This window comes from Agelaius phoeniceus, chromosome W (assembly GCF_051311805.1).
Source record: "Agelaius phoeniceus isolate bAgePho1 chromosome W, bAgePho1.hap1, whole genome shotgun sequence".
Classification (NCBI taxonomy): domain Eukaryota; kingdom Metazoa; phylum Chordata; class Aves; order Passeriformes; family Icteridae; genus Agelaius; species Agelaius phoeniceus.
Window position 1 is genome coordinate 12,586,420 of NC_135301.1, and position 23,776 is coordinate 12,610,195.

The 23,776-nt window shown below is 40.5% G+C and overlaps 1 protein-coding gene across 1 annotated transcript in view; it reads left to right on the forward strand.

Annotated features, from left to right (window-relative positions):
• Window positions 1-8,542, forward strand: part of LOC129132389 (homer protein homolog 1-like) — a 233,871-nt gene extending 225,329 nt beyond the window's left edge. Inside the window, exons 7-8 of the mRNA XM_077193184.1 lie at window positions 1,674-1,754; window positions 8,353-8,542. Of these exons, the coding sequence (XP_077049299.1) occupies window positions 1,674-1,754; window positions 8,353-8,541 (270 nt within the window). The 3' untranslated portion in view covers window position 8,542. The remainder of the gene's footprint in view (window positions 1-1,673; window positions 1,755-8,352) is intronic.
• The last annotated feature ends 15,234 nt before the right edge of the window (window positions 8,543-23,776 follow it).

The window sequence follows — 23,776 nt, forward strand, 5'->3', positions numbered from 1 at the left end:
TTGTGCTACATAATTTCTAAAGGCTTTCAATATTAAATTTGTGATGACTGGTAAATACTGTATTATTTCATATAGATGTTACAAAGTAAAATCCATTTTTCAGCTTCTTTGGAAAGATTAATATTTTTTTTCTGTGTATTATAATTACATTAGTCCAGTATAGAGCTGGGTATCTGAACAACAAAAAAAAAAAAGTATAATTTTTTTCATGTTTGCTTTTACCAAGCATCTCTCTTTGCAAAATTAGGTCTGCAGTTGAAGCATGTGTAGTTTCTACAGAGCAGTCATCACAGTGATGCAGTCCAAATTCACTTAGAAGGGAAGCAGTCATTGCACACTTTACTTTTTCTGGAGAGCAAGGTTTGGAGCAAGTAATTGATCAATGACTTTTCAGGCCAATTTGTTTTTCAGGCTATGTTAATATAGATGAATTTCATGATACTCAAGATCAGCCCTTTTCTTAAACACATGCCAAAAACCCCAGCCTGTAACTTATTAGTTATTGGGCCATCTGCCTTGAGCTTGACCAGCAGCATGGAAATACAAGGAATTGGAGTAACACCTGCTCTGGCATGGGTCTCAAAGGAAAGCATATTTGTGCTGCAGAACGATCGATCAAGACTCACCCCTTTATGTATGGGAAAAAGGAAGTGCAAGGAGCCATGTATGAAGGATTGTTTGCCCTCTGTAGGACCAGACCCCTTGAGCCCTCTGAACAGACACAGTAGACACAGTGTGCACTGGTGTGCATGTTCAGAGGAGCAGTGTATCTTGCAGGGTATTGCTTCCTGTGGGGCTGTTGATAGGTTTTTCTGAGGAGGATGCATGAGACGATGCAACAGTTACAGAATATCCTCCCAAAACGGACCAAAGTCTTTTCCAAACTACCTCATACTTAAGAGATTAGCCCCAGGTTGGTAATGTTTCCCATTTTGGTGTCCCTGTGCTTTTGAATTATGCTGGGCTGTTGGATGCAAAGAGATCTTTCTGAAAGGAGTTCTGTGAGGTGACTATGTCCTTTTTGGGAAAAGTATGTACTAGTTTTAAATTTGATATCTTTTAGGTTCATTAGCTATTTTTATTCTTGTGTGTTGAAAGCAAGCTAAGAACAGGTTTCTCTTCCATTCATTATTTTATCTATATTTTTTTATGCTTTAATATTTTCTTCTTGTTAAATTAAAGAAACTTTTCCTTTTAGATTCTCTTTTTACAGATATCAATGGTCAAAGCAGGCAATCTTTTGATGGTCAGCCCTGCTGTTAGTGACATAATAAGCAGCTCAAAGGTGAAAACTGTATTTTTCTCTTGATAAAATGGAGAATAGTTTATAATAGAATTTAAAGTATAAAATTGTTTCTCTAATTGCAAGGACTCAATTTTCTAGGAAAACATTATTTCAGATCTTTTCTGTGGGAGAGAATGACTTGTACTTTTATAGCAAAGAAAATACTTATCTGTATTGTTTATTCAGAACAGAATTGCTGTTTTGGGACTGTGATTTAGGAATATTGGAAGCAATGCTTAAACTTCATGCACTATGATGGGCAGTATCTAACTGCCAGTTTTTACATCATTGCAATAGCTTGCTCAGGAGAAGAAGCAGCAGCCAGTTTACCTGCACTGAGTCCAAGTTAGATAATGTGTTGCTAGCAAGGTTGTTTCTTCTCTCTTAGGAAATAGAAAGATTGAAACAAGAAGTCGACAGTGCCAGAGAGCTCCAGGCACAGAGGAATTCTCTGATCCAAAAGTTACAGGTGAGCTATAGTGTATCATCTTAATTTAGACAGAAGGGAAAAATTATCAAGTGAGCAGTTCACATCAGCAACTTGTCCTATATTCACTGAAGGTGCCAAATAAATATGTAAGTTACATTGTGTTGCAAAGTGGTGGGTCAGGATGCTCCTAGGGAATTTCTACCAAAATTTCCACCTGCTGTAATTCATCATTTTTTTCTGAGGAAATGGACCCAAATTTCATTTACAAGTCCACAGAATATGCTCAATGTGCTTCATTGATGCATGTTCTAGGCCATAGTGGTCTCATTTTCACTGCAGTGTCTTCCCATAGGTCTTGTGTGTCACTGAACTATCAGGCTGTGCCATCATCATGTTGAGATGAGTTTGTATTCAGCTTTTAAATGTGCTTTGGAAAGTAAAGGTTAAAACATTCTTATGTAGTAAAGACTTCAGAAACACACTCTAAAATTTTCTTGGAATTAGAATAATTGTGGGTTTATTGTTTTTTCTGGGTTGTTTCTATACTGTGCATAAAGCCAGATACCTCAGTCTACTAAAAGCAGTATGCCCCCTTTGGCATGCTCTCACTTGCTACATTTGAGCTCCCGTCCTTCTGTCACTGGCCTGACCAGCCAGCACAGACACACCTCTGTTGTGAAACCTGTGTTCTGGATGAGGCTGACCCAAAGCTTAACTGGGTTTAAACTCTGAATTCGGACTTCCGAGCTTTGATAGGACTGGAAACTCAGGCCTTAAATAGCTCCAAATCCAAAGTGCTGAAAGGTGACCCTTGCTGTTCTGCAGCTTATCCTAAATCACACTGAAAACAAGCCCTGTCAGATTACCCACACCTTAAAAATCGTTGAGCAGATATTCTTTGAAATGTATTGCATTAATTGGAACTTCCTTGAATCTCATTTTCTCATTTTAACAACAGAATAAACAATATAAGAACAAAATTAGTTTATTCATTTTCCCCCATTCTTAAGTCAAATTATTTGGGAAAAGTATGTTATTATAGTGCTTTTTAAAGAATGTTGTGATTACACCTGAGCTCACCTAATCCACTATTCCAAAAATTGTTGCTGGCTTTAGACTAAGCATAGGAGTTTTCAGATGAAAAGGAACTCATCTGAGATACTCAAAAGGAAGATTATAATGAAAGTTGTGAATTATTCTAGCATTAGCACATGCAATAATTTCAGTGTAAGACTACATGAAAAGTAATAATGAGCTGAGAATTAGCTATCCTTAGAATTATGAGAGACTAGTAAGAGATGAAAGATGTTTTAGAATTAGAAAATGCTAAGGTTTTATCATAAATTGCACTTTAAATAGTCAGTCGCTTCCTTTTTTGTATATTTATTTCTTTAGTAACCAAATGGATATGTTATTTTTATATTTCTTTATGTCACATTGTAGGTGATCAGTTTCTGAAAATGGTTCTATATGATTCTATTAAAATAAATTTATAGCTGTCTTAGGATCCAAGTTAGAAGTCGTCTTTCTTCAGCTTAAAGCTTATTACTGACCTGATGCAGCCCATCTAAAAGATCTTGAATTCTTGCTTTGATAATACTGGCATTCCCTAAGCCACTTCACCCTACATCTGTGACATTGAAAAAATGGTGTATTCTTCTGTAGCTCCAGACTAACCATCTCATAACTGTTCACTTAGTTGATTCATCATCCATTTTCAGGGTGATCGTCTCTAAAGTCCATATCTGTTCATCTCACTCTTTTTCCTTCTGCTTTATTTTTTTTCTTGTGTTTGCAAATGGATTACGTAACTCTAAAATATTTTTAATATAGACTGTATGAAAAACTCTATGCAAATAAATTATTATTTCTAGGTGTGTTAGATTTTTGACACACTCATATCAGGGAATTAATTGGAAATCCATCTTTGACAAATTCCGGTGCTATCACTGTGAAGGGTATTAGGACCCTTTTACTTAATAATTTCATTAGCAATCTAGAGAAGACTTATTAATGAGTCATCATCAGTGTGATTCTCACAGTAAGTCAGGATATCTTTATTACTGTAGTTGATTCCTAAATATAGCTGTTGTGTATGATTTGAATATTTTATTTGTATGCTTGCACTGAATTGCACAAAATATTATTACAGTGCAAACAACAAACGTGTTAATAGTTTTTCTGAAACAAAACAGTGTATGACAAATGACTGTCCCTGATGTAAGAAGTTTGAAAAAACAGTGTAAATTAAACCTTATAAAGGGCCTGAATGTATCACAAGAATTAGTTTATTGTTAGATGAGATTAATTGCAAATAAAGTTAAATGACACAACTAAGGCAATAGATTATATCATATGGACATGTCTCCACTTCCCATCAAGAAGAAACAATTTTGAGGTACACTGACTTGTTATAGGAAACTGGACATGAACTTGTAATGCAATACTATTGAAAAAACCAGTAATACTAATCTACAGTAAGCACGTATAAGGATCAAATGTAAAATTTGGGAAGAAGTGTTTTCCAGAAATCAAAACCAACAGATCATGGCGCATTTCACTTAGTTTTGCTTCCCATAAGTTGTTAAAGATGTTAAGTACAGATTAGGGAAAATAAAACAGAAGGAAGTATGGGAGAAAGTATATCTGAGGAAGCATTTGGGGAAGGTAAATGTATATGGATTAGGAAAGAGATATCAAGAATGGAATATAAATAAAGTACACAAGCTGGAAGTTTAAACAAAGTAATGGAACTCTTCTGATTTGAAGAGAGGACTAGCAATGGAGAGTTAAAGGGAAACACCTTATACTGAATATGGATAGAAATTCATACATCTTACATAAAGCTTTTGGTTTTACCTAACAGCTCACTGCAGAACAATTACTCCGTTTAAAGAGCATCTGAAGTGAGCCTAAAAGATAATGTTCAGTGCTAGGTACAGGCCAATGGGCTACTCTTCAGTCCCAGATCTCATGAAACAAAATCATACAGAATCATAGAATGGTTTGGGTTGGAAGGGACCTTAAATATCACACACAGAATCACACAGAATCACTAGATTGGAGGAAACCTTCAAGGTCATTGAGTCCAACCCATGCCCTAACACCTCAACTAAACCATGGCACCAAGTGCCACATCAAGTCTTTTTTTAAACACATCCAGGGATGGTGACTCCACCACATCCCCAGGCAGACCATTCCAGTACTTTATCACCCTTTCTGCAAAAAACTTTTTCCTAATGTCCAACCTATATTTCCCTTGGCACAGCTTAAGACTGTGTCCTCTCGTTCTGTCAGTTGCTGCCTGGAGAAAGAGACCAACCCCCACCTGACTACAACCACCTTTCAGGAAGTTGTAGAGTGATAAGGTCACCTCTGAGTCTCCTTTTCTCCAGGCTAAACAACCCCAGCTCCCTCAGTCGTTCTTCATAGGGCTTGTGTTCCAAGCCCCTCACCAGCCTTGTTACCCTCCTCTGAATGCATTCAAGCGTCTCAACATCCTTCCTAAACTGAGGGGCCCAGAACTGGACACAGTATTCAAGATGTGGCCTCACCAGTGCCAAGTACAGTCATATCAGCTAGTTCCAACCTCCCTAACATGGACAGGGACACCTTCCACTAGATCAGGTTGTTCAGAGCTCCATCCAACCTGGCCTTGAACACCTCCAGGGATGGGGCATCCACAACTTCTCTGGGCAACCTGTTCCAGTGCCTCACCACCCTCCCAGCAAAGAATTTCTTCCTGATATCCAATCTAACCCTACCCTCTGTCAGTTTAAAGCCATTCCCCCTTGTCCCACACATACCCTTGCAAAAAGTCCCTCTCTAGCTTTCTTGTAGGCCCCCCCTTTAGGTACTCGAAGGCTGCTAGAAGATCTCCCCAGAGAGAGGAGACAATGGGTTTTTTTCCCAAGTGATCCCTTCCATCACTGGCGTGCCTACTTGTGGGAGGATGGATTGTGAAAGAATAGGGATAGTACTGAAGGCAATCTCCCCTGATGAATTGCAGCTGTACTGATTGCCAAAGAGCGGGAACAGCCCTGGTCTTAATGAAGTCACAGTCTATGTCCAATGAGAATGGGTGTTATAAAAGAGTGGGTTAGCTGGGTGCAAGTTATTTGGAGTCTGCTGGCTGTGGTGTGAGGAGGAAGGGTCAAGTGGTCATGCAAGGGACAGATAGGGTAAGATGGTATATGAGGGCCAAACAGGGTTAGGCAGTCGTGTAAGGGATGGGAAGGAGTTGGCCGGTCCTGCAGAGGGAAGGGTACAGAGAAGGAGTCTATGTTGTATGGAGCTGCCTGTAGGAAAGGGTACAGAGAAAAGGTATGAAGGTTTTTACTATAGGATAGCTGACTGCCAGTAGCAGTCAGTCTGAATCCACCATCACCTACTTACAAAAATCAGTTATTTCTGGGATAAGAGCAGTGTCAAGGACACTTCCTAGAGCACATGCATTTGGTGAGTAGAGGAGGAGCAGTTACAAGAGAAGCAGGAAGCATGAACTAATGGGGAAAACCAGCAATTAGTTTGGTGTGATCTAAAGAAACAACTGTGTCATTCCTGCAGAGCTGAGAGGGCTCTGAATTTCCCTTTTCTTCCTGTACTGTAGTCACTCAGTCTCAGAGGGTCTTGAACCAGTCATTTATACCTGGTAGTACTTGTCAGTATTATTTGGCAGGCAGGAGTAGACACAATGAAGGAGAGTCTGCAGAGTGTATGAACTGGGTTATGATTAGTTAGCTTATTTGTCTATAGCAACAGTGGGGTAGTTAGTCCTTACATAAGCGTGTATGTATTTTAATTTATCTTGTTTCTACAAATGCTTTTTTCAGTTACCTTCCTTAAATGCTTTAGCACCTATATTACAGTGTTAAACAGATTAAAGTAATTCTTCTCTTGATCCTGGCAGCAAGGGATGGTTCCTGCTCTCATCTGGGCTGTCCAAGACGAGTGGCCAAAAATCTGTAATTTTTGGCTATTTGCTCATTTGCAAACAAGAAGTAAGGGAGGTATTCCATTTCAGCTTGGATGTAACCCTTGACTGCTGAAGCAACTGCAGCTATGAGGAGATCAGGTCCCTGAGGCTCTGCCGTCTCCACCTACACTGCCACTGGATGTTTCCCCCTTCAGAGACTGGGAGCTGACACCCATCTGTCCTCTGGCCAGGGGTGCAGCTGCCATCACACGCCTCACAGATAGAAAGGCCACAGATTTTGACACAAAGCTGCCATTTTATGCCTGTTACCTTTGACTGCCCAAATACATATTCTATATGGCTCAGGTTGTTTCTTATGGTTAGCTGAGATCTCCTCAATGTAAACATTAATGTATTCATTAGCTTTGAGGGAGACAGAAAAATCATTAAAAAAATAGTGGAAGGACAGAAAGAAAGCTCGTGCTGGAGGAATGACTGCTGTCAAATTGTCCAACCTATGGCTAAGTGAAACTAGTTGCTGTAAAAACTCAGAGCAGGCCCGTTGTGGCTTTGTGACCCAAAGCCACTGTAAAGGATAGTGGTGTTTAAAAATGTTAATGTATGTAAATATAAATTCATTATGCATATTTCCAGAAAATGACTGTGCAAGGGTCCATGATGTACTAAATATACTGTCCCTGTGAGAGTGTTTTTCATAACTGAAATTATTAAATTCAGCATGAATTTGAGACTAATAACAACAATATGCTATTCCAGACCCACATGGCTGCTACATTAGTAATTTGATAAAAGACTGTTTTGCACAAAGCAGAGAGAAGCTTCAAGCTCCCTCCCATCATGTGGAAGCCAACGTAGTTAGGAGTCCCTGGAGGTAGTTCTCCCTTCCTACTGGCTGGTTTAAGTGGGCTTTTCTTCGTTATGAATGAGAGCTGAGGTTGCTTAGAGTCAGATCCCCTCCCCTCAGCTATGTGTAACATGATGCTACTTCGCCTTTCCACCCACTGAATGGGAGCAGCTTGTCTGTACAGCTCTGGTGGCTTGTGTGCTTTCCCTGCTCCTACAGTTGCACTACTGCAGAGCTTGCACATGGGAGCTCTGAGGTACAGTACGAGACAAGACATTCAGCTTGCACTTGCTGCTTTAAATTTGCTACAATCAATTTCACTTTGATATCAGTCTTGGTAGTTTATGTTTCTGTCTTAATTTTCAGAGTGAAAAAGCCTGTACTGTGGGACAGGAGTAAGGCAGTATTCCTGCATCTATAAAGCAGTATTCTTCATGAGCTTCTATATGAGACCATTTAATGAGGACTGTACTTGAGCAATTGATGTAGTCTAAATAAGGGAATACTTGAACTTAGGTAAACCTTTGAGAAGCTTTTTTTAGTAGGTGGCATGTTTCTGAATGATAGAATTGATAGCTGAGTATCATCACATCCATTTTGCACTGACTAAATTTTATCCCTGTTCAAAAGTTTCTGTCCTTCAGGTGAATTGCTGAAAAAATTGAGAACATGATAGCACGTATACAATCTTAATAACAATTTGGATTCTGATTTTGTCTTAGTGAAACTGTAAAGGATCTCAGTCACAAATTGTTTCAAAAGCCAGTTGACAAAAATAACACGTGAATACCAGCAGGAGGTTGTACTCTTTTCTGTTTGCAAACAACACATTAACTTTTTATGTATTTTCTCTGAAGGAAGTAGAAATTCGAAACAAAGACCTGGAAGGCCAGCGGTCTGATCTAGAGCAACGTCTGGAGAAAAGTCAGAATGAGCAAGAAGCTTTTCGTAATAGCTTGAAGACACTTTTAGAAATTCTTGATGGAAAAATATTTGAACTAACAGAATTACGAGATAATTTGGCAAAGCTAACAGAATGCAGCTAAAGAAAATGGGATTTCAGTGCCAATCAGGTTAAAGATGCACTGTCTTTTTCGTAGGAGTGATGGGCTCTGCATCAAAATTACACAAAATTAGAAAATGGTCCTCTGAGAGGGCTTGTTTTAAATTTGAGTCATACTTCAATGTAAGATTTAGAACTCAGTTTGTAGTTAGTTGAAGAAAAAAACTTGAATTACAAATTACCTCCTTGTACATTATTTGCCATAGATAACATAAAAGATATTAACAGTAACTGAATGCAATCAATTTCTAAGTATCAGTGATGGAAGAATTAGCAGAGTACCAGGTCACACCTCCTTTTTGTGATAGGCACAGTATAGGTTATCTGCTGTTTTATTTATTAAAGATATTTAATTGCTGTGTTTTGTGCAAGAACTTAGTGATGACAGCCCTGTATTTTATTGTTCTTAAAAATTTCTCAGGATACTTTACACTGTGGATCAGCAATGCCATTACCAATTTATTCTTGCCAGGAGTGAGAGAGAGCTGCATCTTTAATTGAAAAAAATTACTGTAACTGCTTGAATAAAGTTCTTCTTTATGAGGTTTTTTGGTTAGCTAGTTGGTTGGTTGGTTGGTTGGTTTTTTCTTGGGTTTTTCTTGTTTATATACTTGCTTATATATATGCTGGAAGATACTGTATTTCTTTATGGAGCTTACTTTGGTGTTCTGCAATATTATCCAATGTAAGGTTTACTTTTTCATATGAATTCTATGTAATTACAATGAGATACTATCTTCCACTGAACTATATTTTGAAGCCAACCAATGATGTCAGGTGAGGCCCCCAGGAAAAAAAAGTCAAAAACCCCTGAGAATTCTAAATATAAAATTTGACATGCACAGATAAAAAAAAAAATAGGCAGTTGTTTGTTTTCTCCAAGAGACTTTTTCAGCATGTCACATGAATTTCAGGTTTTGTGAATAATAACTTGTAGGGAGCATTGTTTATTACAGATTGCATTAAGGGCACAGATCTATTGCAAGGGATTACTCGTACACTGAACTTATCCAGGCAAGAAAACTGTTTCTAGAAGTTGTATTGTCATAACAAAATGAAATAGAGATGCATTAACTCTTTTATGGGCCTTCATATCACATCTTTATTGAAACTACACCAGTGAATATTCTGAACTGTTAACTAAATGTTTAAAAGCAGGAAATAAATTCTCCTCAGTGAGCAGGTTTTAAAGGTCTTTTGATGTAATTTGAACAGTTTTGACAAACATGCATTTCTTTATATAATAGATTTCTTTAAAAAAAAAAACAAAACACTTTGAAAGGTAGGCCAGGTCTCATGTTCCTTGCATCAAAGTACTTTCTTGACATAAATTGCTTATAATGTTGAAGAGGGCTTTTTAAAAATGTATGAATGACTGTCAGGGAACAAAGTCAAAAGATGCATTTATCTTTGCTCCCTAAATTTATTTGAAGGTTAAACATGAAATCTAGTTGCTTATTAAATTTATACAACACAATTTTCTCCACTTAGAGATTGCTATTTAAAACTAGAAAATATACGTTTGTCTTTATGTATGTACTGTGTGTAAATACCATATAATGGACACAAGTTCTCATATCAGAAATACATGCTTTATTTCTAAAATAGTGGGGTTTTTTTCTTTACCAGTAATTTATGAGGTGTCCTCTGACTAGTCAGGAAAATGGTTTACGGCAAACGCTAAACCATGATGTATTATACTGTATGTAATGTACACAATGTTTAAGTTTTCTTCATATTTTTAGGGTATTTTCTCAACTACTTTATTTATTAAAGGGGTGGGGGAGCTTGGTTCATTGTTGAAAACTTTGTGGTGAGCTACATGTTTTTAATTTGATGGATTTTAGATGGTGGTCCAGATGAGCAGATACAACCAGTTTTTAATTTACATGGGGATGTTTGGGCCTGATTCTCCTGTCACTTGCACTACTGTAAAAGAGATGTGTCCTTGAAGTGATATCAGCAACATTCAGCTGGTATAACAGCTGTGAAAGTACAAGGAGAATCTGTCCTTTTAATTCTCAGTGGACACAATAAGGATGAAGAAGGAATAAAACTACAGAAAGTTGATGACAGAATAAATGTAATATTATGTTTAATGATGATATTATTTCAATATTTAAATATATGTTGTCATTTACATGGGGGAAAATACTGGACAGAAACATTTCACTTAAATTTTGTGAATATGTGTGGGGCATTAGTATTTCTATGTATACATACAAATGCATGTATATACAGAACATGGAAAATTTTAGATGGGCACATTTTTAATATTTTCCTAATGAAATTAAATTTAAAATTGGAAATTGATATTTGAGAATTTATTTTCTCAATAGATATGCTTCCTTTTCTTTTCTAAAATAATACAGTTATTGAGGACTGCACCTTTGATTTCCCAAATAGCTGTCAAACATAAACATGGGATAAGGTGGACATATGTGTGCATATAAATAAAATCCTATTGCTAAGAATATTTTTAATGCTTATTAAAGGTGAGTATTTAGAAATTGCAATCCAAAGTTCATACTTAGGTGGCTATACCTAATGTATCCTCTCCACTTCTCATTTAAGATAAAAGTTTGCGTGTTTGAAACATTTCCCAGAGATGGATATTGTGCATTTTATTTACTTTTGCTGAAACTATGGGAATATGTATACTAGAAAACAGTGTTGAGTGCTATAGCCTGAAAACATGACTGTGAACTTGTACAGGAGGGAAAAGCAGTCACATCATGTGCAACTTGTTAAATGGCAACTACAGTCACGTAAAAATAAAATAATTACTAAAAAACTAACAGAAATAAAAAAAATCAAAAATACACTTTTTACCTTGCTGTTCTCTGGAGAATGTACTTTTACTCTGTATTGTGATTTATTCATAATCCATATGCCTCAAAGATCCGGAAATTTTATTTTTCTATGTGGAGTAAGTAAAACATGTTAATTAATGTTTTTCTTACAAACTGGAGAATTCCTTTCCCTGCCTAATATATCCAGGAAAGAGGAGAACAAAATGGACTGAAAATGCTGTTAGAAGATCTCTTAGAAAATAATTTTTCAGGCATAATAAATATATAAAGTGCTAAACCAGATGGTCTCAGGTTGAAATGCGCAGCTGGGTGTGTATTCTATTGCCATCTGTTAGAGGTGGGGCAGTTATCTTCTGTTAATTGGGCAGGTTTCTTAATCTCTTCCACAAACCAATCCTCCCTCCAGGGAAATATCGTCTGTTAATGAGTCATTGAGTGTCACTGCATGACTGATAAAAATTACATCATCCCATTGTGAGATGCTCTGCCCAGAGGGAGGAACCAAGCATTCCTACCTGGATATAATCTGAGATTTGGAACACCACAGGCAGCCTTTTCCCAATGGATTCCCAGAGGAGCAGCTGTCTTCTCCACTGGATTCCCAGAGGAAGACCAGGCCCATCTACACCACCACTGGACCTTCAGAGGAAAACTACATCCTTCTACAGGGTCACTGCTTCAACAGAACCACATCTGTCACTCCAGGAGCACTGCAGCCACCATTTAATTGAGCTGCTACCAACATCCTGACCAACATGGTGTCAGGTTGTATTCTGACTCTCTCAGTGGTTTGTTTTCTTTTTTGTACTATTGCATTTGTATTTTTAATTTTCCTAGTAAAGAACTGTTATTCCTATTCCCATATCTTTGCCTGAGAGCACTTTAATTTCAAAATTATAATAATTTGGAGGGAGGGGGTTTACATTTTCCATTTAGAGGAAGGCTCCTGCCATCCTTAGCACACACCTGTCTTTTAAAACCAAGACAAATTTTGGTGCCCAACATGAGGCACGAGGACATTGAGAGAAAAAGGGTGAAAAAAGGAATAACAGTTCTTGACCAACCTAATTTTTTGTGTGCTGGATATAGAAACCACATTAAGTGTCACCATGTGGTTCAGCTTACCCTGGTTCAGGTGGCATGTGGTTGTGGCTATATTTCTCCCATTTGCAGGCCCTTATCTAAACATGGATCGTATAACTAAGGCTACTGTGGCTGTTATCCAGTTTGCTTTATGGGTTTATAAGGTATGAAATTCATGGATTTTTAACTTCCTCTGGAAGGCAGGCAAATGGATTAAGAGCTATTACACACTAACTGTATGTTTTTGGGGTTACTTTAATAATGATACCTACTGTGAAGAAATGACACCAGGGGAAATTTTCTCCCAACCCTTTGACCATCTCTTTGGGTCTGCCCCACTAGATTTTGCAGGATTCAAATCTTCTCTAAATACTAATGATACCATATGACAGTTGGTGTTGCTGATAGGCCTGTTAAGCCTGTTCTATTTAGCATTCAGAGATAAGGGAAGATTGACTTGGATAACCACCCTGATACCTACCCTAGAAAGTAGGGATGCTTCCACAGAACCTGACACTGCCCTGGGCACTAGGAATGCTGCCCCAGAGTGTGACCCAGCCCCACAGCCTACCTCAGAAATGAACCCCCTAGAATGGGTGGGGGTTCTGGTGAAGGAGACACGTGAGATGAGCCAGATGCTGAAGGAGTCCATTTTGCCAGCTGGTGAGAAGCCCTCCCCCTGCCTCAGAGGGAGAGTCTAATGGTGCAGCAGTGGAACCCACAGACGTTACAACTGTCCAGGTTCCAGCTGAATCACAGGGGCAGTCACGGCCAGCAGCAGTCGCCCCTGTGGAAACAAGGAGATCTAAGATGAAATCAGAGCATCCAGATAACAAGGATAAGAAAGGAGGGCCCTCACAACCTGCAGGGGACCCAACAGTTGAGAGCATCACTGAGTCCCTGACATACAAAAGTCTCTGTAATCTGCACAAAGACATTGTATGACAAGGATGTGAGGCTTATACAACCTGCTTACTCTGGGTCTGGGACCTAATGGGTACAGGTATGCAACTGGATGGTGGTGAGGCAAGGAATTTGGGAGCCTTGACCCAGGACTCAGGTGTGAATCAGGTATTTTTAAGGGAGCAAGGGTCCCTTTGAGTCGTTAAAGCCAAAGATCACGTGTTCTTGTTCTATTATTTCTCTAGAGTCTTATATTGTTCTTATCAGACTTCTAAAGTCCATACCTCTTCGGTGTATTCTCATGGCTGCAGGTCTTCACAGACTCCTTCTTCTGCACACTGGTCTCTCCTCAGATCAGAGCTCCTCCAAGGCTCTCCCTGACTGACTTACCCGCCCCCTTTTATCCCGGTCATCTTCATTGGTTACAGCTGCAGCCCATCAAGGGCAACCGAGACCTCTGGGGCAAAGCCTCTATACACATATTCAAATACATTTCCTCTACTATATACACGGACAAAGACTCTCTAGCTAGTTAAAGTTAGAAAGTGGTATGTTTATTACACCGGCGGGTGGCACGAGGGTCATCCTCAAAAGGTGTGACTGCCCTGTACAAGATTCTTTACTCTCTATTTATTTCCTGAGATCTTACATACAATACATATGCATAACCCCAGCACCTCCCATCCCTGCTCTGTACTAAAATGAAGTTATTTTTCTTCACGCATGCACAATTCTTCTCTTGAATTGGGTCAGTGGTCTCCAATTGGGTCAGTGGTCCCAGGGATGAAGTCAGGAGAGTCTTCATCAGGTCTCTATGACCCTCTGGCATGATCCAAGGCCCCCTGCTTTGTAATTGATTGACGTAAAGCTCAGGTACTAAGCATTGTTCCACTGGTTTCAACATGTTCTTACAACGGTTCACTTACTCCACTCCCTTCTATAAGCAAGCTCATAATGGAACAATCAGCTTTAGCGTAAGCATCTAACAATCATTAACCTACCATCTACCCACCTAACTTACATCCCGATCAATGTAAATTGTTTCTATCCCTCAGCTAAAATCTTAACTTTTTAAAATTATGATTCATCTTTCCCTCTGGGAACAGCTTTTAATGAATGTCAGAGAGAGGTTTGTCCACAGGGAGAGAATGCAGGAGCACCATCATAGAATGCACTGGAAGACCCTTGAGGAAAGGATCCAACAGCTGAGAGAAGTTGCGGTATTGGAGGTACTCTTTGGGAGGGATGGACAGCATGATAATGACCCCAACAAGGTCAGGTGCACAGGGAAAATGTTGTGGAGTCTGGCAAATCTAGGGCCATCTCAATACACCATCTTCATTGCAATGATTAATGCTGATACCAACCAAGATGCTTTGCGGAGACAAACAAAACTCCAGAACTTTGTGAAAGTTGTAAAGCTGGTATGTTTATTACAGCACTGGACACATGTGGAGATTCTTCTCCCTAAAAGACGTGCACCTCTGGGAACTCCAGATCCTTTTTTATCTCCTTCTCAAATACATATGCATGCAATTTCAAAATAGGTTCATACATATTCATTTTTACAAATTTTTCATGACATTTGCTGCTAATTCTTCTTTATCAGAAAAAATTCCTAGGTCAGGTTGACCTGCTCTCACAGCAGTCTCTCTGTCTCCCTCTGTCTCCCCCCCTTATCTCTGTCCTTCGGCTGAAGCAGTTTCTCTGAGCATAGGCTTTTTACAAGAACAGACAGTCAGACTAAACAGCTGTGTTTTCAAACTACAAACTTAACTCAAAGATGTACATTTCACCTTAATCAAAATGGATTTCTACCCTGGAAAATTTCCACTCTGTCTCATTCCCCCCTTTCCTAGAGAATAAGTAAATTCTTTTACTTAATGCAAATCCCTACGACAATGTGTCTCTTAATTCTTTACTATGTATGTTTGATAAGGAGGTTAACACAGCTACTCGCTGTCGTATTCTCCAATTCCAAATTAGCAATATAATGGATAACGCTAAACTTACTCCAACGAATATTAACAAAAATACAGTGGGATGAAACAACTTATTAAAGATTCCATTTGCAGTTGGTGACCACCCAAAGATCACATCCCACCAATGATGATCTGCATTTTGTTTTATTCTTTGCAGAATTCTGGTTATTTCTTTTGTATCATGTTGGACAGTAATTAAGGTTTTCTCTCCGCTTTCTTGGATTTCCTTCAAGATCCCCAGTAGGTCTTGGTGCTTAATTAATTGTTTTACCAATGTAAGGTCCATCCCAATAGGAGTAGGTGATAGTCTGTGATATATTGTATAATTGGTTTTAATCAACTGGTGGGATGTCACTAGGGCCAAGTACGAAAAATCACACTCGATAATCTTAACAAAATTACAAATACAAAAATTAGAATGATTTCTACTAGACAAAATAACATTGTTATCAATTTTTACAGCAGCACAAGCAGTTCTCAGGCACACACAACTTTTACTAGTATAAACGAGCACAGTTTTCTGATCAGTGACTGGATGAATTTCGAACTGGCAAATACTCTGTTCAGTGTCTAGACACACATTTTGGGCATTAATAGTATTACTTTCACAAATGAATCCTAGTTGTTCTCTAGTAATGCAGGATTCTAAGTTTACTGTTTGCCAGTTTTCATTCACCTTTCGTGCCCACACTCTATGTTCTGAAGGGTAGAGAACTGTTTTTTCATGGTTTAATCCTAGTGCAATGATGGGGTGGATAACGTAAACAGTGGCATTACGTATGGTAAGCACAAAGGCAGTAGCCACCTTAGAAGCAGTATCATAGGTGAAATTTACCATAGTCCACCAGGATTGAAACTTCCTTTCAAAATCAGTCGCATTATCCCAGACAACTTTCTGAATTTCAGCTGGAAAATTACCTTCATCCCCTTCCCGTATGATCAGAGCTGCTGTTGCCTGCATCCATAACTGTGCTTGTATACAACTGAAAGCTAAAGACACATTATCTTGAACTGTACTAAGCGCTTCTACTATTAGCTTGTGGTCTTGGTCTCCGGCTTTTTCTCACTTTGGCAATACTTTTGAAATCTGCCACTGGCTAGTTCCTAATGCCAATAGAGATGACTGTAAAGGCTGCTTCAATTTTGCTAGGCCACCTGCTGCAGTGGCCAGCCTATTCATCAGTATTTCTGAATCAATTCTATTTAAAACTCCTAATCCTGTCCCTAATATCCCAGTTCGATCCTTTCTTATTCTGCTCCTGAGGTATACCTGTCTTTGTAACCACATTGTCCAGCCCTCAAAGGATGTTCTTAGGAAAGAGGAGCAGGCTGGTTGGATTTCTGAAATGTTAATTTGCATTAGTAACTCAACATGTTTGAGAGACCATTCTGGACTGAACAACAATTCTTGTTCACCTGCATTCCTCACTACGTATGGGCCTATTTCATACACTTCAGGTTCAAGTTTGGGTTGGGTCTGAACTATTTGAGTACTAGTGTGAATTGTATAAGGTCCTGCCATTGTAAAAAGTGAAGTATCTATTTTAAATTTAAATGAGAGCCCGATGGCATCACGAGCCCAAAGGCAGGTCACTTCTACAGGCTGTATTAAGGTGAAATTACACCAACAGTCTGATTCACTTGGGCTATCACAAACTTCCTGGGGTTTGTATATGGGAGAGGGTGAGACAGTAATTTCATCTGATCTCTCATAAGCCGTCCCATTGACCACCCGGCACCCTACCTTGATTTCTTCTCCTCTGATCCCTTGAAGTGTCCACAGTTCCTGTTCCTGCCACTCCTGCTCCTCATGTACCTGATCCCCGTGGATTACTACAGTGGATAGGTTTAAATCTTTTATCTCAGAAGGTTCTCCCATGGATCCAGTATACTGATTAAAAGCCTGGGACCAAGGCCATTCAGCATCGCTTTGGATAGAGGTACTCTCTAATTCTAAGACTCCAGCTATAACTATATAAAAGCAAATCTGTAAGTGAAAGTACGAACTACCGCCGGCCGCAATATACTCATTTTGCCTGAGTAAGTTTTAGTCTCAGTTCATTGTCTCCTGATGTCACTCTCCAAGGGGCTTCTGGGGCCTTCTTCACTCGAGAGTGATGCATCCAGGCATTCTGCTCCTTGATCTTGATTGTAGTGAAGGTGGTGAGAAGCACCTGGAATGGTCCCTCCCACTGTGGTTCCAGAGTCTTTTCTGCAAGAGACTAAACACATACATAATCCCCAGGCTGTATGTTATGTACTGGCCCATCAAACTCCCTGCTCCAAGTTTCAGCCACGTGTTCCTCAATTTCTCTGAGCTGTTTGCTTAAAGCTGTCATGTAGGTGGCCAGTGTTACCTCCCCAATGTGGGTGGACATTGCCTTTTGTATTCCATATGGTCTTCCATAAAGCATTTCAAAAGGACTCAGCTTTTCTTTAGCCCAAGGTTTAGTTCGAATTCACAATAGTGCCAGTGGAAGAGCTTGGGGCCAGGGTAGATTAACTTCCTGCCCCAGTCTTACAATCTGCTGCTTAATCAAATGATTCATTTTCTCCACCTGTCCGCTTGATTGGGGGTGGTATGGAGTGTGAAGTTTGCAATCTATGCCCAGGTGGCTACTAATCTGTTGCACTATTTTGGAAATGAAATGTGATCCTCTATCCAAGGATATTGTGGCTGGAACTCCAAAACATGGTATTATCTCTTGTAATAATACCCTGGTTACTTCTCGAGCTTTGACAGTTCTGGTGGGGAATGCTTCTGGCCACCCTGAAAATGTATCTGTCAATACTAATACGGATACCCCCCCTTTCCTTGGGAGTTCTGAAAAGTCAATTTGCCACTGCTGTCCAGGCCCATGGCCTCTCCCAATCTGACCGAGTTTTGGCCTGGGGGTATTGCTGGGGTTAGTCTGGAGGCAAGGATCACACTGTGGGTTTACCTGAGTAATTGTGGCATCTAAATTCCTGGCAATGATTCTTTCAATCAGGTAGGTGTATAGGGCATCTATTCCCCAGTGTGCTTTCTGGTGTTCTTCCCTTACTAGTGACCACAATAAATGGGAAGGGATTACCAGCTTCCCTTCAATGGTAGCCCACCCTTCTTGGTTATATGTCCCTTCTTGATTTTCACTTAGTTTTCTATCTTTCTTATTATATTCTGGCTTACCTTCAAGGGAAATTTGTCCATCTGGAATTAGGGCTCCTTCAAAAGTTACCTCACCTTTCTCTGCTTCCTTTGCCTCTCTATCCGCCAGCTCATTTCCTTAATTCAAAAATTTTCTGGCTGGCTTCGTGGATAGGGAGGCAAAAGAAGGCATCTTTTAGGTCTAAAACGGTAAACCAGGTTAGCTCAGGTGTTAGACAAGTTAATAAAGTATATGGATTGGCTACCACCTGATACAAATCTTCTGTTACTTTATTGACAACCCTCAAATCCTGTACTATCTGGTATGACCCATCAGATTTCTGAACGGGTAAAATGGGAGCATTGAAATCAGACTGGCATTCTTTCAATAATCTTAACCGCAGAAAATTTTCAATTATTGGTCTGATTCCTTCCCTGTCTTCTTTAGGGGGTACTGCTTAATTCTCACTGGTTGTGTCCCTTCCTTGAGCTTAATTACTATGGGAGAGGCATTTTTCACCCTCCCTGGTACATCAGAGGCCCATACCCCAGGAAATACTTGGCTTAGTATCTCTTCATCAATTTCCTCCTCAATTTCAATAGCTGTTAAGGTTAAACTTAATACCTCTATGTACTTTTGATCATTCACCTCCAGAGTAACCTCTCAATTTTTGAATGTAATGGTTGCTTGTAACTGCTCCAATAAATCTCTGCCTAAAAGTGCCTTTGGCGAATTGGGCATATACAAAAACTTACGAATACCTCATTGTTTTCCCAATTGATACCTCAAAGGTTTGCAAAAATATGCCCTTTCAGACTGGCCAGTTGCCCCTCGCACTACAACATAATCATTTTCCACAGGTACTAAAGCTTTATTTAAAACTGAATATGTGGCCCCTGTATCAACCAAAAATTACACCCTTTTCCCTTCTTCCCCCAGCCTCATTTTTATAACCAGTGGATCCGCTGGAGCAGAATCCCCCGGTCCTCCTCAGTTGTTTTGTATGTGTGCAGTCACTTGTTGGTTACCTTGTCTCCGTTCTGGGCATTGATCTTTCCAGTGACCAGTTCTTTTGCAGATTGCACACTGGTTCCTGCTCAGCCGAGGTGGTCCTTGTCTGGGTGGTCCCTGATTGCGTTTGCTTTGCCTTTCCTCCTGTACCACTGCTACCAACTTTTTCATTCCTTGTTTATATCCTTCTTCCTGGTTACTAAATACCCTCCATGCCTCTTCTAGCAAGACTTCGAGGTTTCTCCCTTCCAGCCCCCGAATTTTCTGAAGTTTACATCTAATATCTCCAGCAGACTGCCCCAAAAATGAATTAGCTAGCTGATTCATCCCTATCTCAGACCCCGGATCCAATGATGTATGATGACGCATTGCATCCCTTAAACGTTCTAGAAACTCGGATGGAGCCTTGGAAGGCCCCTGCTTAAGGGAATATAAGGCAGACCAATTTATGGTTTTTGGAATAGCTCTTTCCACCCCTGTTGATATCCACTCTTGATAATCTGCTAATTTCTTTACCTCTGCTGATACATTAGGATCCCATTCTGGGTCTTGGAGGGGGAAATATTCTTTTACATCTCGCTGCTTGCTCTCGCAGTAATCCTCTGCCAAAGTCCCTGCTGTCTTTAAGTTCAGCTGTTGTTCTGTTTCAGTGAAAGCATCCAGTAGTAACTGGATGCCAGCCCAATCTGGATTGTGTTTCTTGATAACATATCGTAGACGTTTGGCAGTAAGTATCAGATCGATACGATAACTCCTAGCAATTCTTTCCCATGCCTCTAAATCAAAAGTGGTAAAAGGCACTTTAATAATTAATCTCTCTCCTTCTGGTCCGACTGCCTCTCGCAGAGGGGCCTGTAACACTGCTTGCCTCCTAGTTCTAGATGCAACTGTGCAACTGGACTGTCGGGATGGGGGGGGGTGGGTTCTAGTGGATGTGCCTTCCCAGCCTGTGTCCTCCTCCTTTTTGGGGAAGTCCCCTTCCTCTTCATCCTCATCCTCAACCTCCCTGCTCCTAGGAGGAGCTTTTATCAAATCTAATGTATCTCATTCTTGCTCCTCATAATGATAAACTTTGTCTGATCTCATACACCATTGTCCTGTAGGGGTGCTGAACAACGTTTGATTTGGGCCCTCTTTGCTTTGTTTTCTTTTTCAAGAGCTAACACCAGTGGGTCCGAGGGAGCTCTGATCCCACAGTCTCTGCCATTCTTGGTGATTTCTAAAAACAAAAAACATATCAGCATACAAAACTTCATCCCATTTACCTTCCCGTCTTAAAAACAACATTAACTGCAATAAGGTGTTATAATCTAAAGTTCCAGTGGGTGGCCACTTCGCTCTGTCCTCTAACCTGTATAATGGCCACCAGCGCATGCAATATTGGGAAGAGCACACCAGGGGGTGCAATTTGGGGGGGACTGGTGTCCCAAAAGTGAGAGACAGTTGTTTTTTTGGAACTGGGCAAAGCATCCTTAAAAGGGGAACCCTAGAAGCAGCTCTGGTCCATGTGCAGTGGTGAGAGCACTGTACAGGGAAGGAAGATGTCATGATGGCAAATGTTCTCCAAGTGGTGCCACGTGTGACATGGAAACACAAGAGGTTTCAACTGTGTTTCCTGGGGAAGCCTATAGTACAAGAGGAGGGACTCCTCTCTTCTTGATGAACTGAGAGTTGATTATCTGAAAGGTGGTGATGAACTGAGAGTTGATTATCTTAGGTGTGGTAACTGGATTAAGAATCTAAGATTCTATTTCATGTGGTGGTGGAAAGTGGGGGGAGGAGGAGGAATGTTTTTGGAAGGTTTTCCTTCTGAGTTCTGTGTGTTTCTTTTACATATTGTAAATTAATAAAGTTTTTTTCTCCTGTATTTCTAAATTGGAGCCTGCTTTGCTCTATTTCTGGTCACATCTCACAGCAGCCACTGGGGAGAATATATTTTCATGGGGGCACTGGCATTGTGCCAGCGTTAAACCATGACATAGCTTTATACCGATTCATGGATGGTAGTCAATGCTCTGTGGGGCTGGCTGGAGAGGTGGAAAAAGACCAACTGGCAGCGTAGAGAAAAACCAATTTGGGCTGCTGAAGAGTGGAAAGACATTGCTACCATGGTAGAGAAACTACCTGTGAAAGTCTGTCATGTAGATGCCCATGTCCCCAAGAGTCGGGCTAAGGAGGACCACCAAAAAAATGAGCAGGTAGATCAGGCAGCAAAGACAGAAGTATCAAAGACAGACTTAGATTGGCAACATAAGGGGGAGTTGTTCCTAGCTTGATGGGTCCATGATGCCTCAGGTCATCAGGGCAGAGATGTTACTTTTAAGTGGGCACGAGTCCGAGGGGTGGCTATATGTCGCAATGTATCTGAACAACTTAGGCCTCAGTGTGCACCAGCCATACTGCTTGTAACTGTTCTTATCAGAATTTTCTCCGAGCACTGTGGAATTCATCAAGGTTACTAAGAAATAAACTGTGCTAAAATAAGAACAAAGAAGCGGAGAAACCCAATCCCAGGATTGCAAGAACTAGATAAGAGAGGAGTGTAGAACACCTGCACGGTAACCAATCCCAGACGCTGAGAAATGGAGGCAGAAAACGAGGGAGCAAGACAAAGGCACCAAACAAAAAGTGTCTACTTAGTAGTTTGGAGAATCTATAAAAGTGTGTGCAATGTAAACAATAAACAGCTTCTGCTTGATTATATTGGTCATTTGTACAGGAGTCCTGGATTTCCCACAAAAGATCTAATGATGGAAAGTATTTGGTTATCCATGACTGTGAGACGTGTGCTGAGATCTAGCAGGCCAAGCAGGTGAAGCCCCTATGGTATGGTGGGCAGTGGTCCAAATATAAGTATGGGGAGGCCTGGCAGATTGACTACATCACCCTTCTCCAAACCCGCCAAGGCAAGCGCTATGTGCTGACAATGGTGGAAGCCACTACTGGATGGTTGGAAACCTACCCTGTGCCTGACACTACTGCCTGAAATACCATCCTGGGCCTGGAAAATCAAGTCCTGTGGAGATATGGAACCTGTGAGAGGATTGAGTCAGACAGTGAGACTCATTTCAAGAACAGCCTTATAAACACCTGAGCCAGAGTACATTGTATTGAATGGATGTAACATACCCCCTATCATGCACATGCTGGCGGGAAAGGTGAACGGTGTAACGGACTACTTAAGACTACTCTGAAGGCACTTGGCGGGGAAACCTTCAGAAATTGGGAAATGAACTTAGCAAAAGTAACCTGGATGGTCAGCATCTGAGGGTCCATCGATCACGCTGGTCCTGCCCAGTCTGAACCCTTGCACACAGTGGATGGAGATAAAGTCCCTGTTGTACACATGAAAGGTATTTTAGGAAAGACTGTTTGGAGTAGTCCCACCTCAGGCAATAACAAACATATCAGTGGGATTTTTTTTGCTCAAGGTCCTGGTTACTCTTCGTGGATAATGCAGAAGGATGGAGAAACCTGTTGTGTACCACAGGGAAACCTAGTCTTAAGTGAGAACTGTGTGTAAGGTTTCATTGTGTACAGCTTATTGATTTGGGTGTGATGCAGATGGTAATAGAATAAGGGATGGATAATGTTTCAGGTTTAGCTGGGTGTGTATTCAATTACCATCTGTTAAAGGTGGGGCAGTTATCCTCTGTTAATTGGGCAGTTTACTTTATCTCTTCTACAAACCAATCCTCCCTCTGGGGAGACATCTTCTGTTAATGGGCCATTGAGTGTCACTCCATGAGTGATAAAAATTACATCATCCCATTGTGAGATGCTCCGCCCAGAGGGAGGAGCCAAGCATTCCTACCTGGATATAATCTGAGATTTGGAACACCACAGGCAGCCTTTTCCCAATGGATTCCCAGAGGAGCAGCTGTCTTCTCCACTGGATTCCCAGAGGAAGACCAGGCCCATCTACACCACCACTGGACCTTCAGAGGAAAACTACACTGTTGGAGCAGTGATCCTGTAGAAGGGTGCAGTCTTCCTCTGAAGATCCAGTGGAAGAGGCAGCAGTTCCTCTGGGAAATCCAGTGGAGAAGCCATGCTGGTGTTCCAGAATCTCAAGATTATATCTGGGTAGGAATGCTTGGCTCTTCCCTCTGGGCAGAGCATCTCACAATGGGATGCTATAGTTCTTATCAATCATGCGGTGACATTCAATAGCCTATTATCAGCAGATGTCTCCCCCGAGGGAGGAGTGGTTGTGGAAGAGATAAGAAAAACTTCCCACTTAACAGAAGACAACTGCCATACAGATGGCAAATAGAATACAATTTGCTTGGCAATCC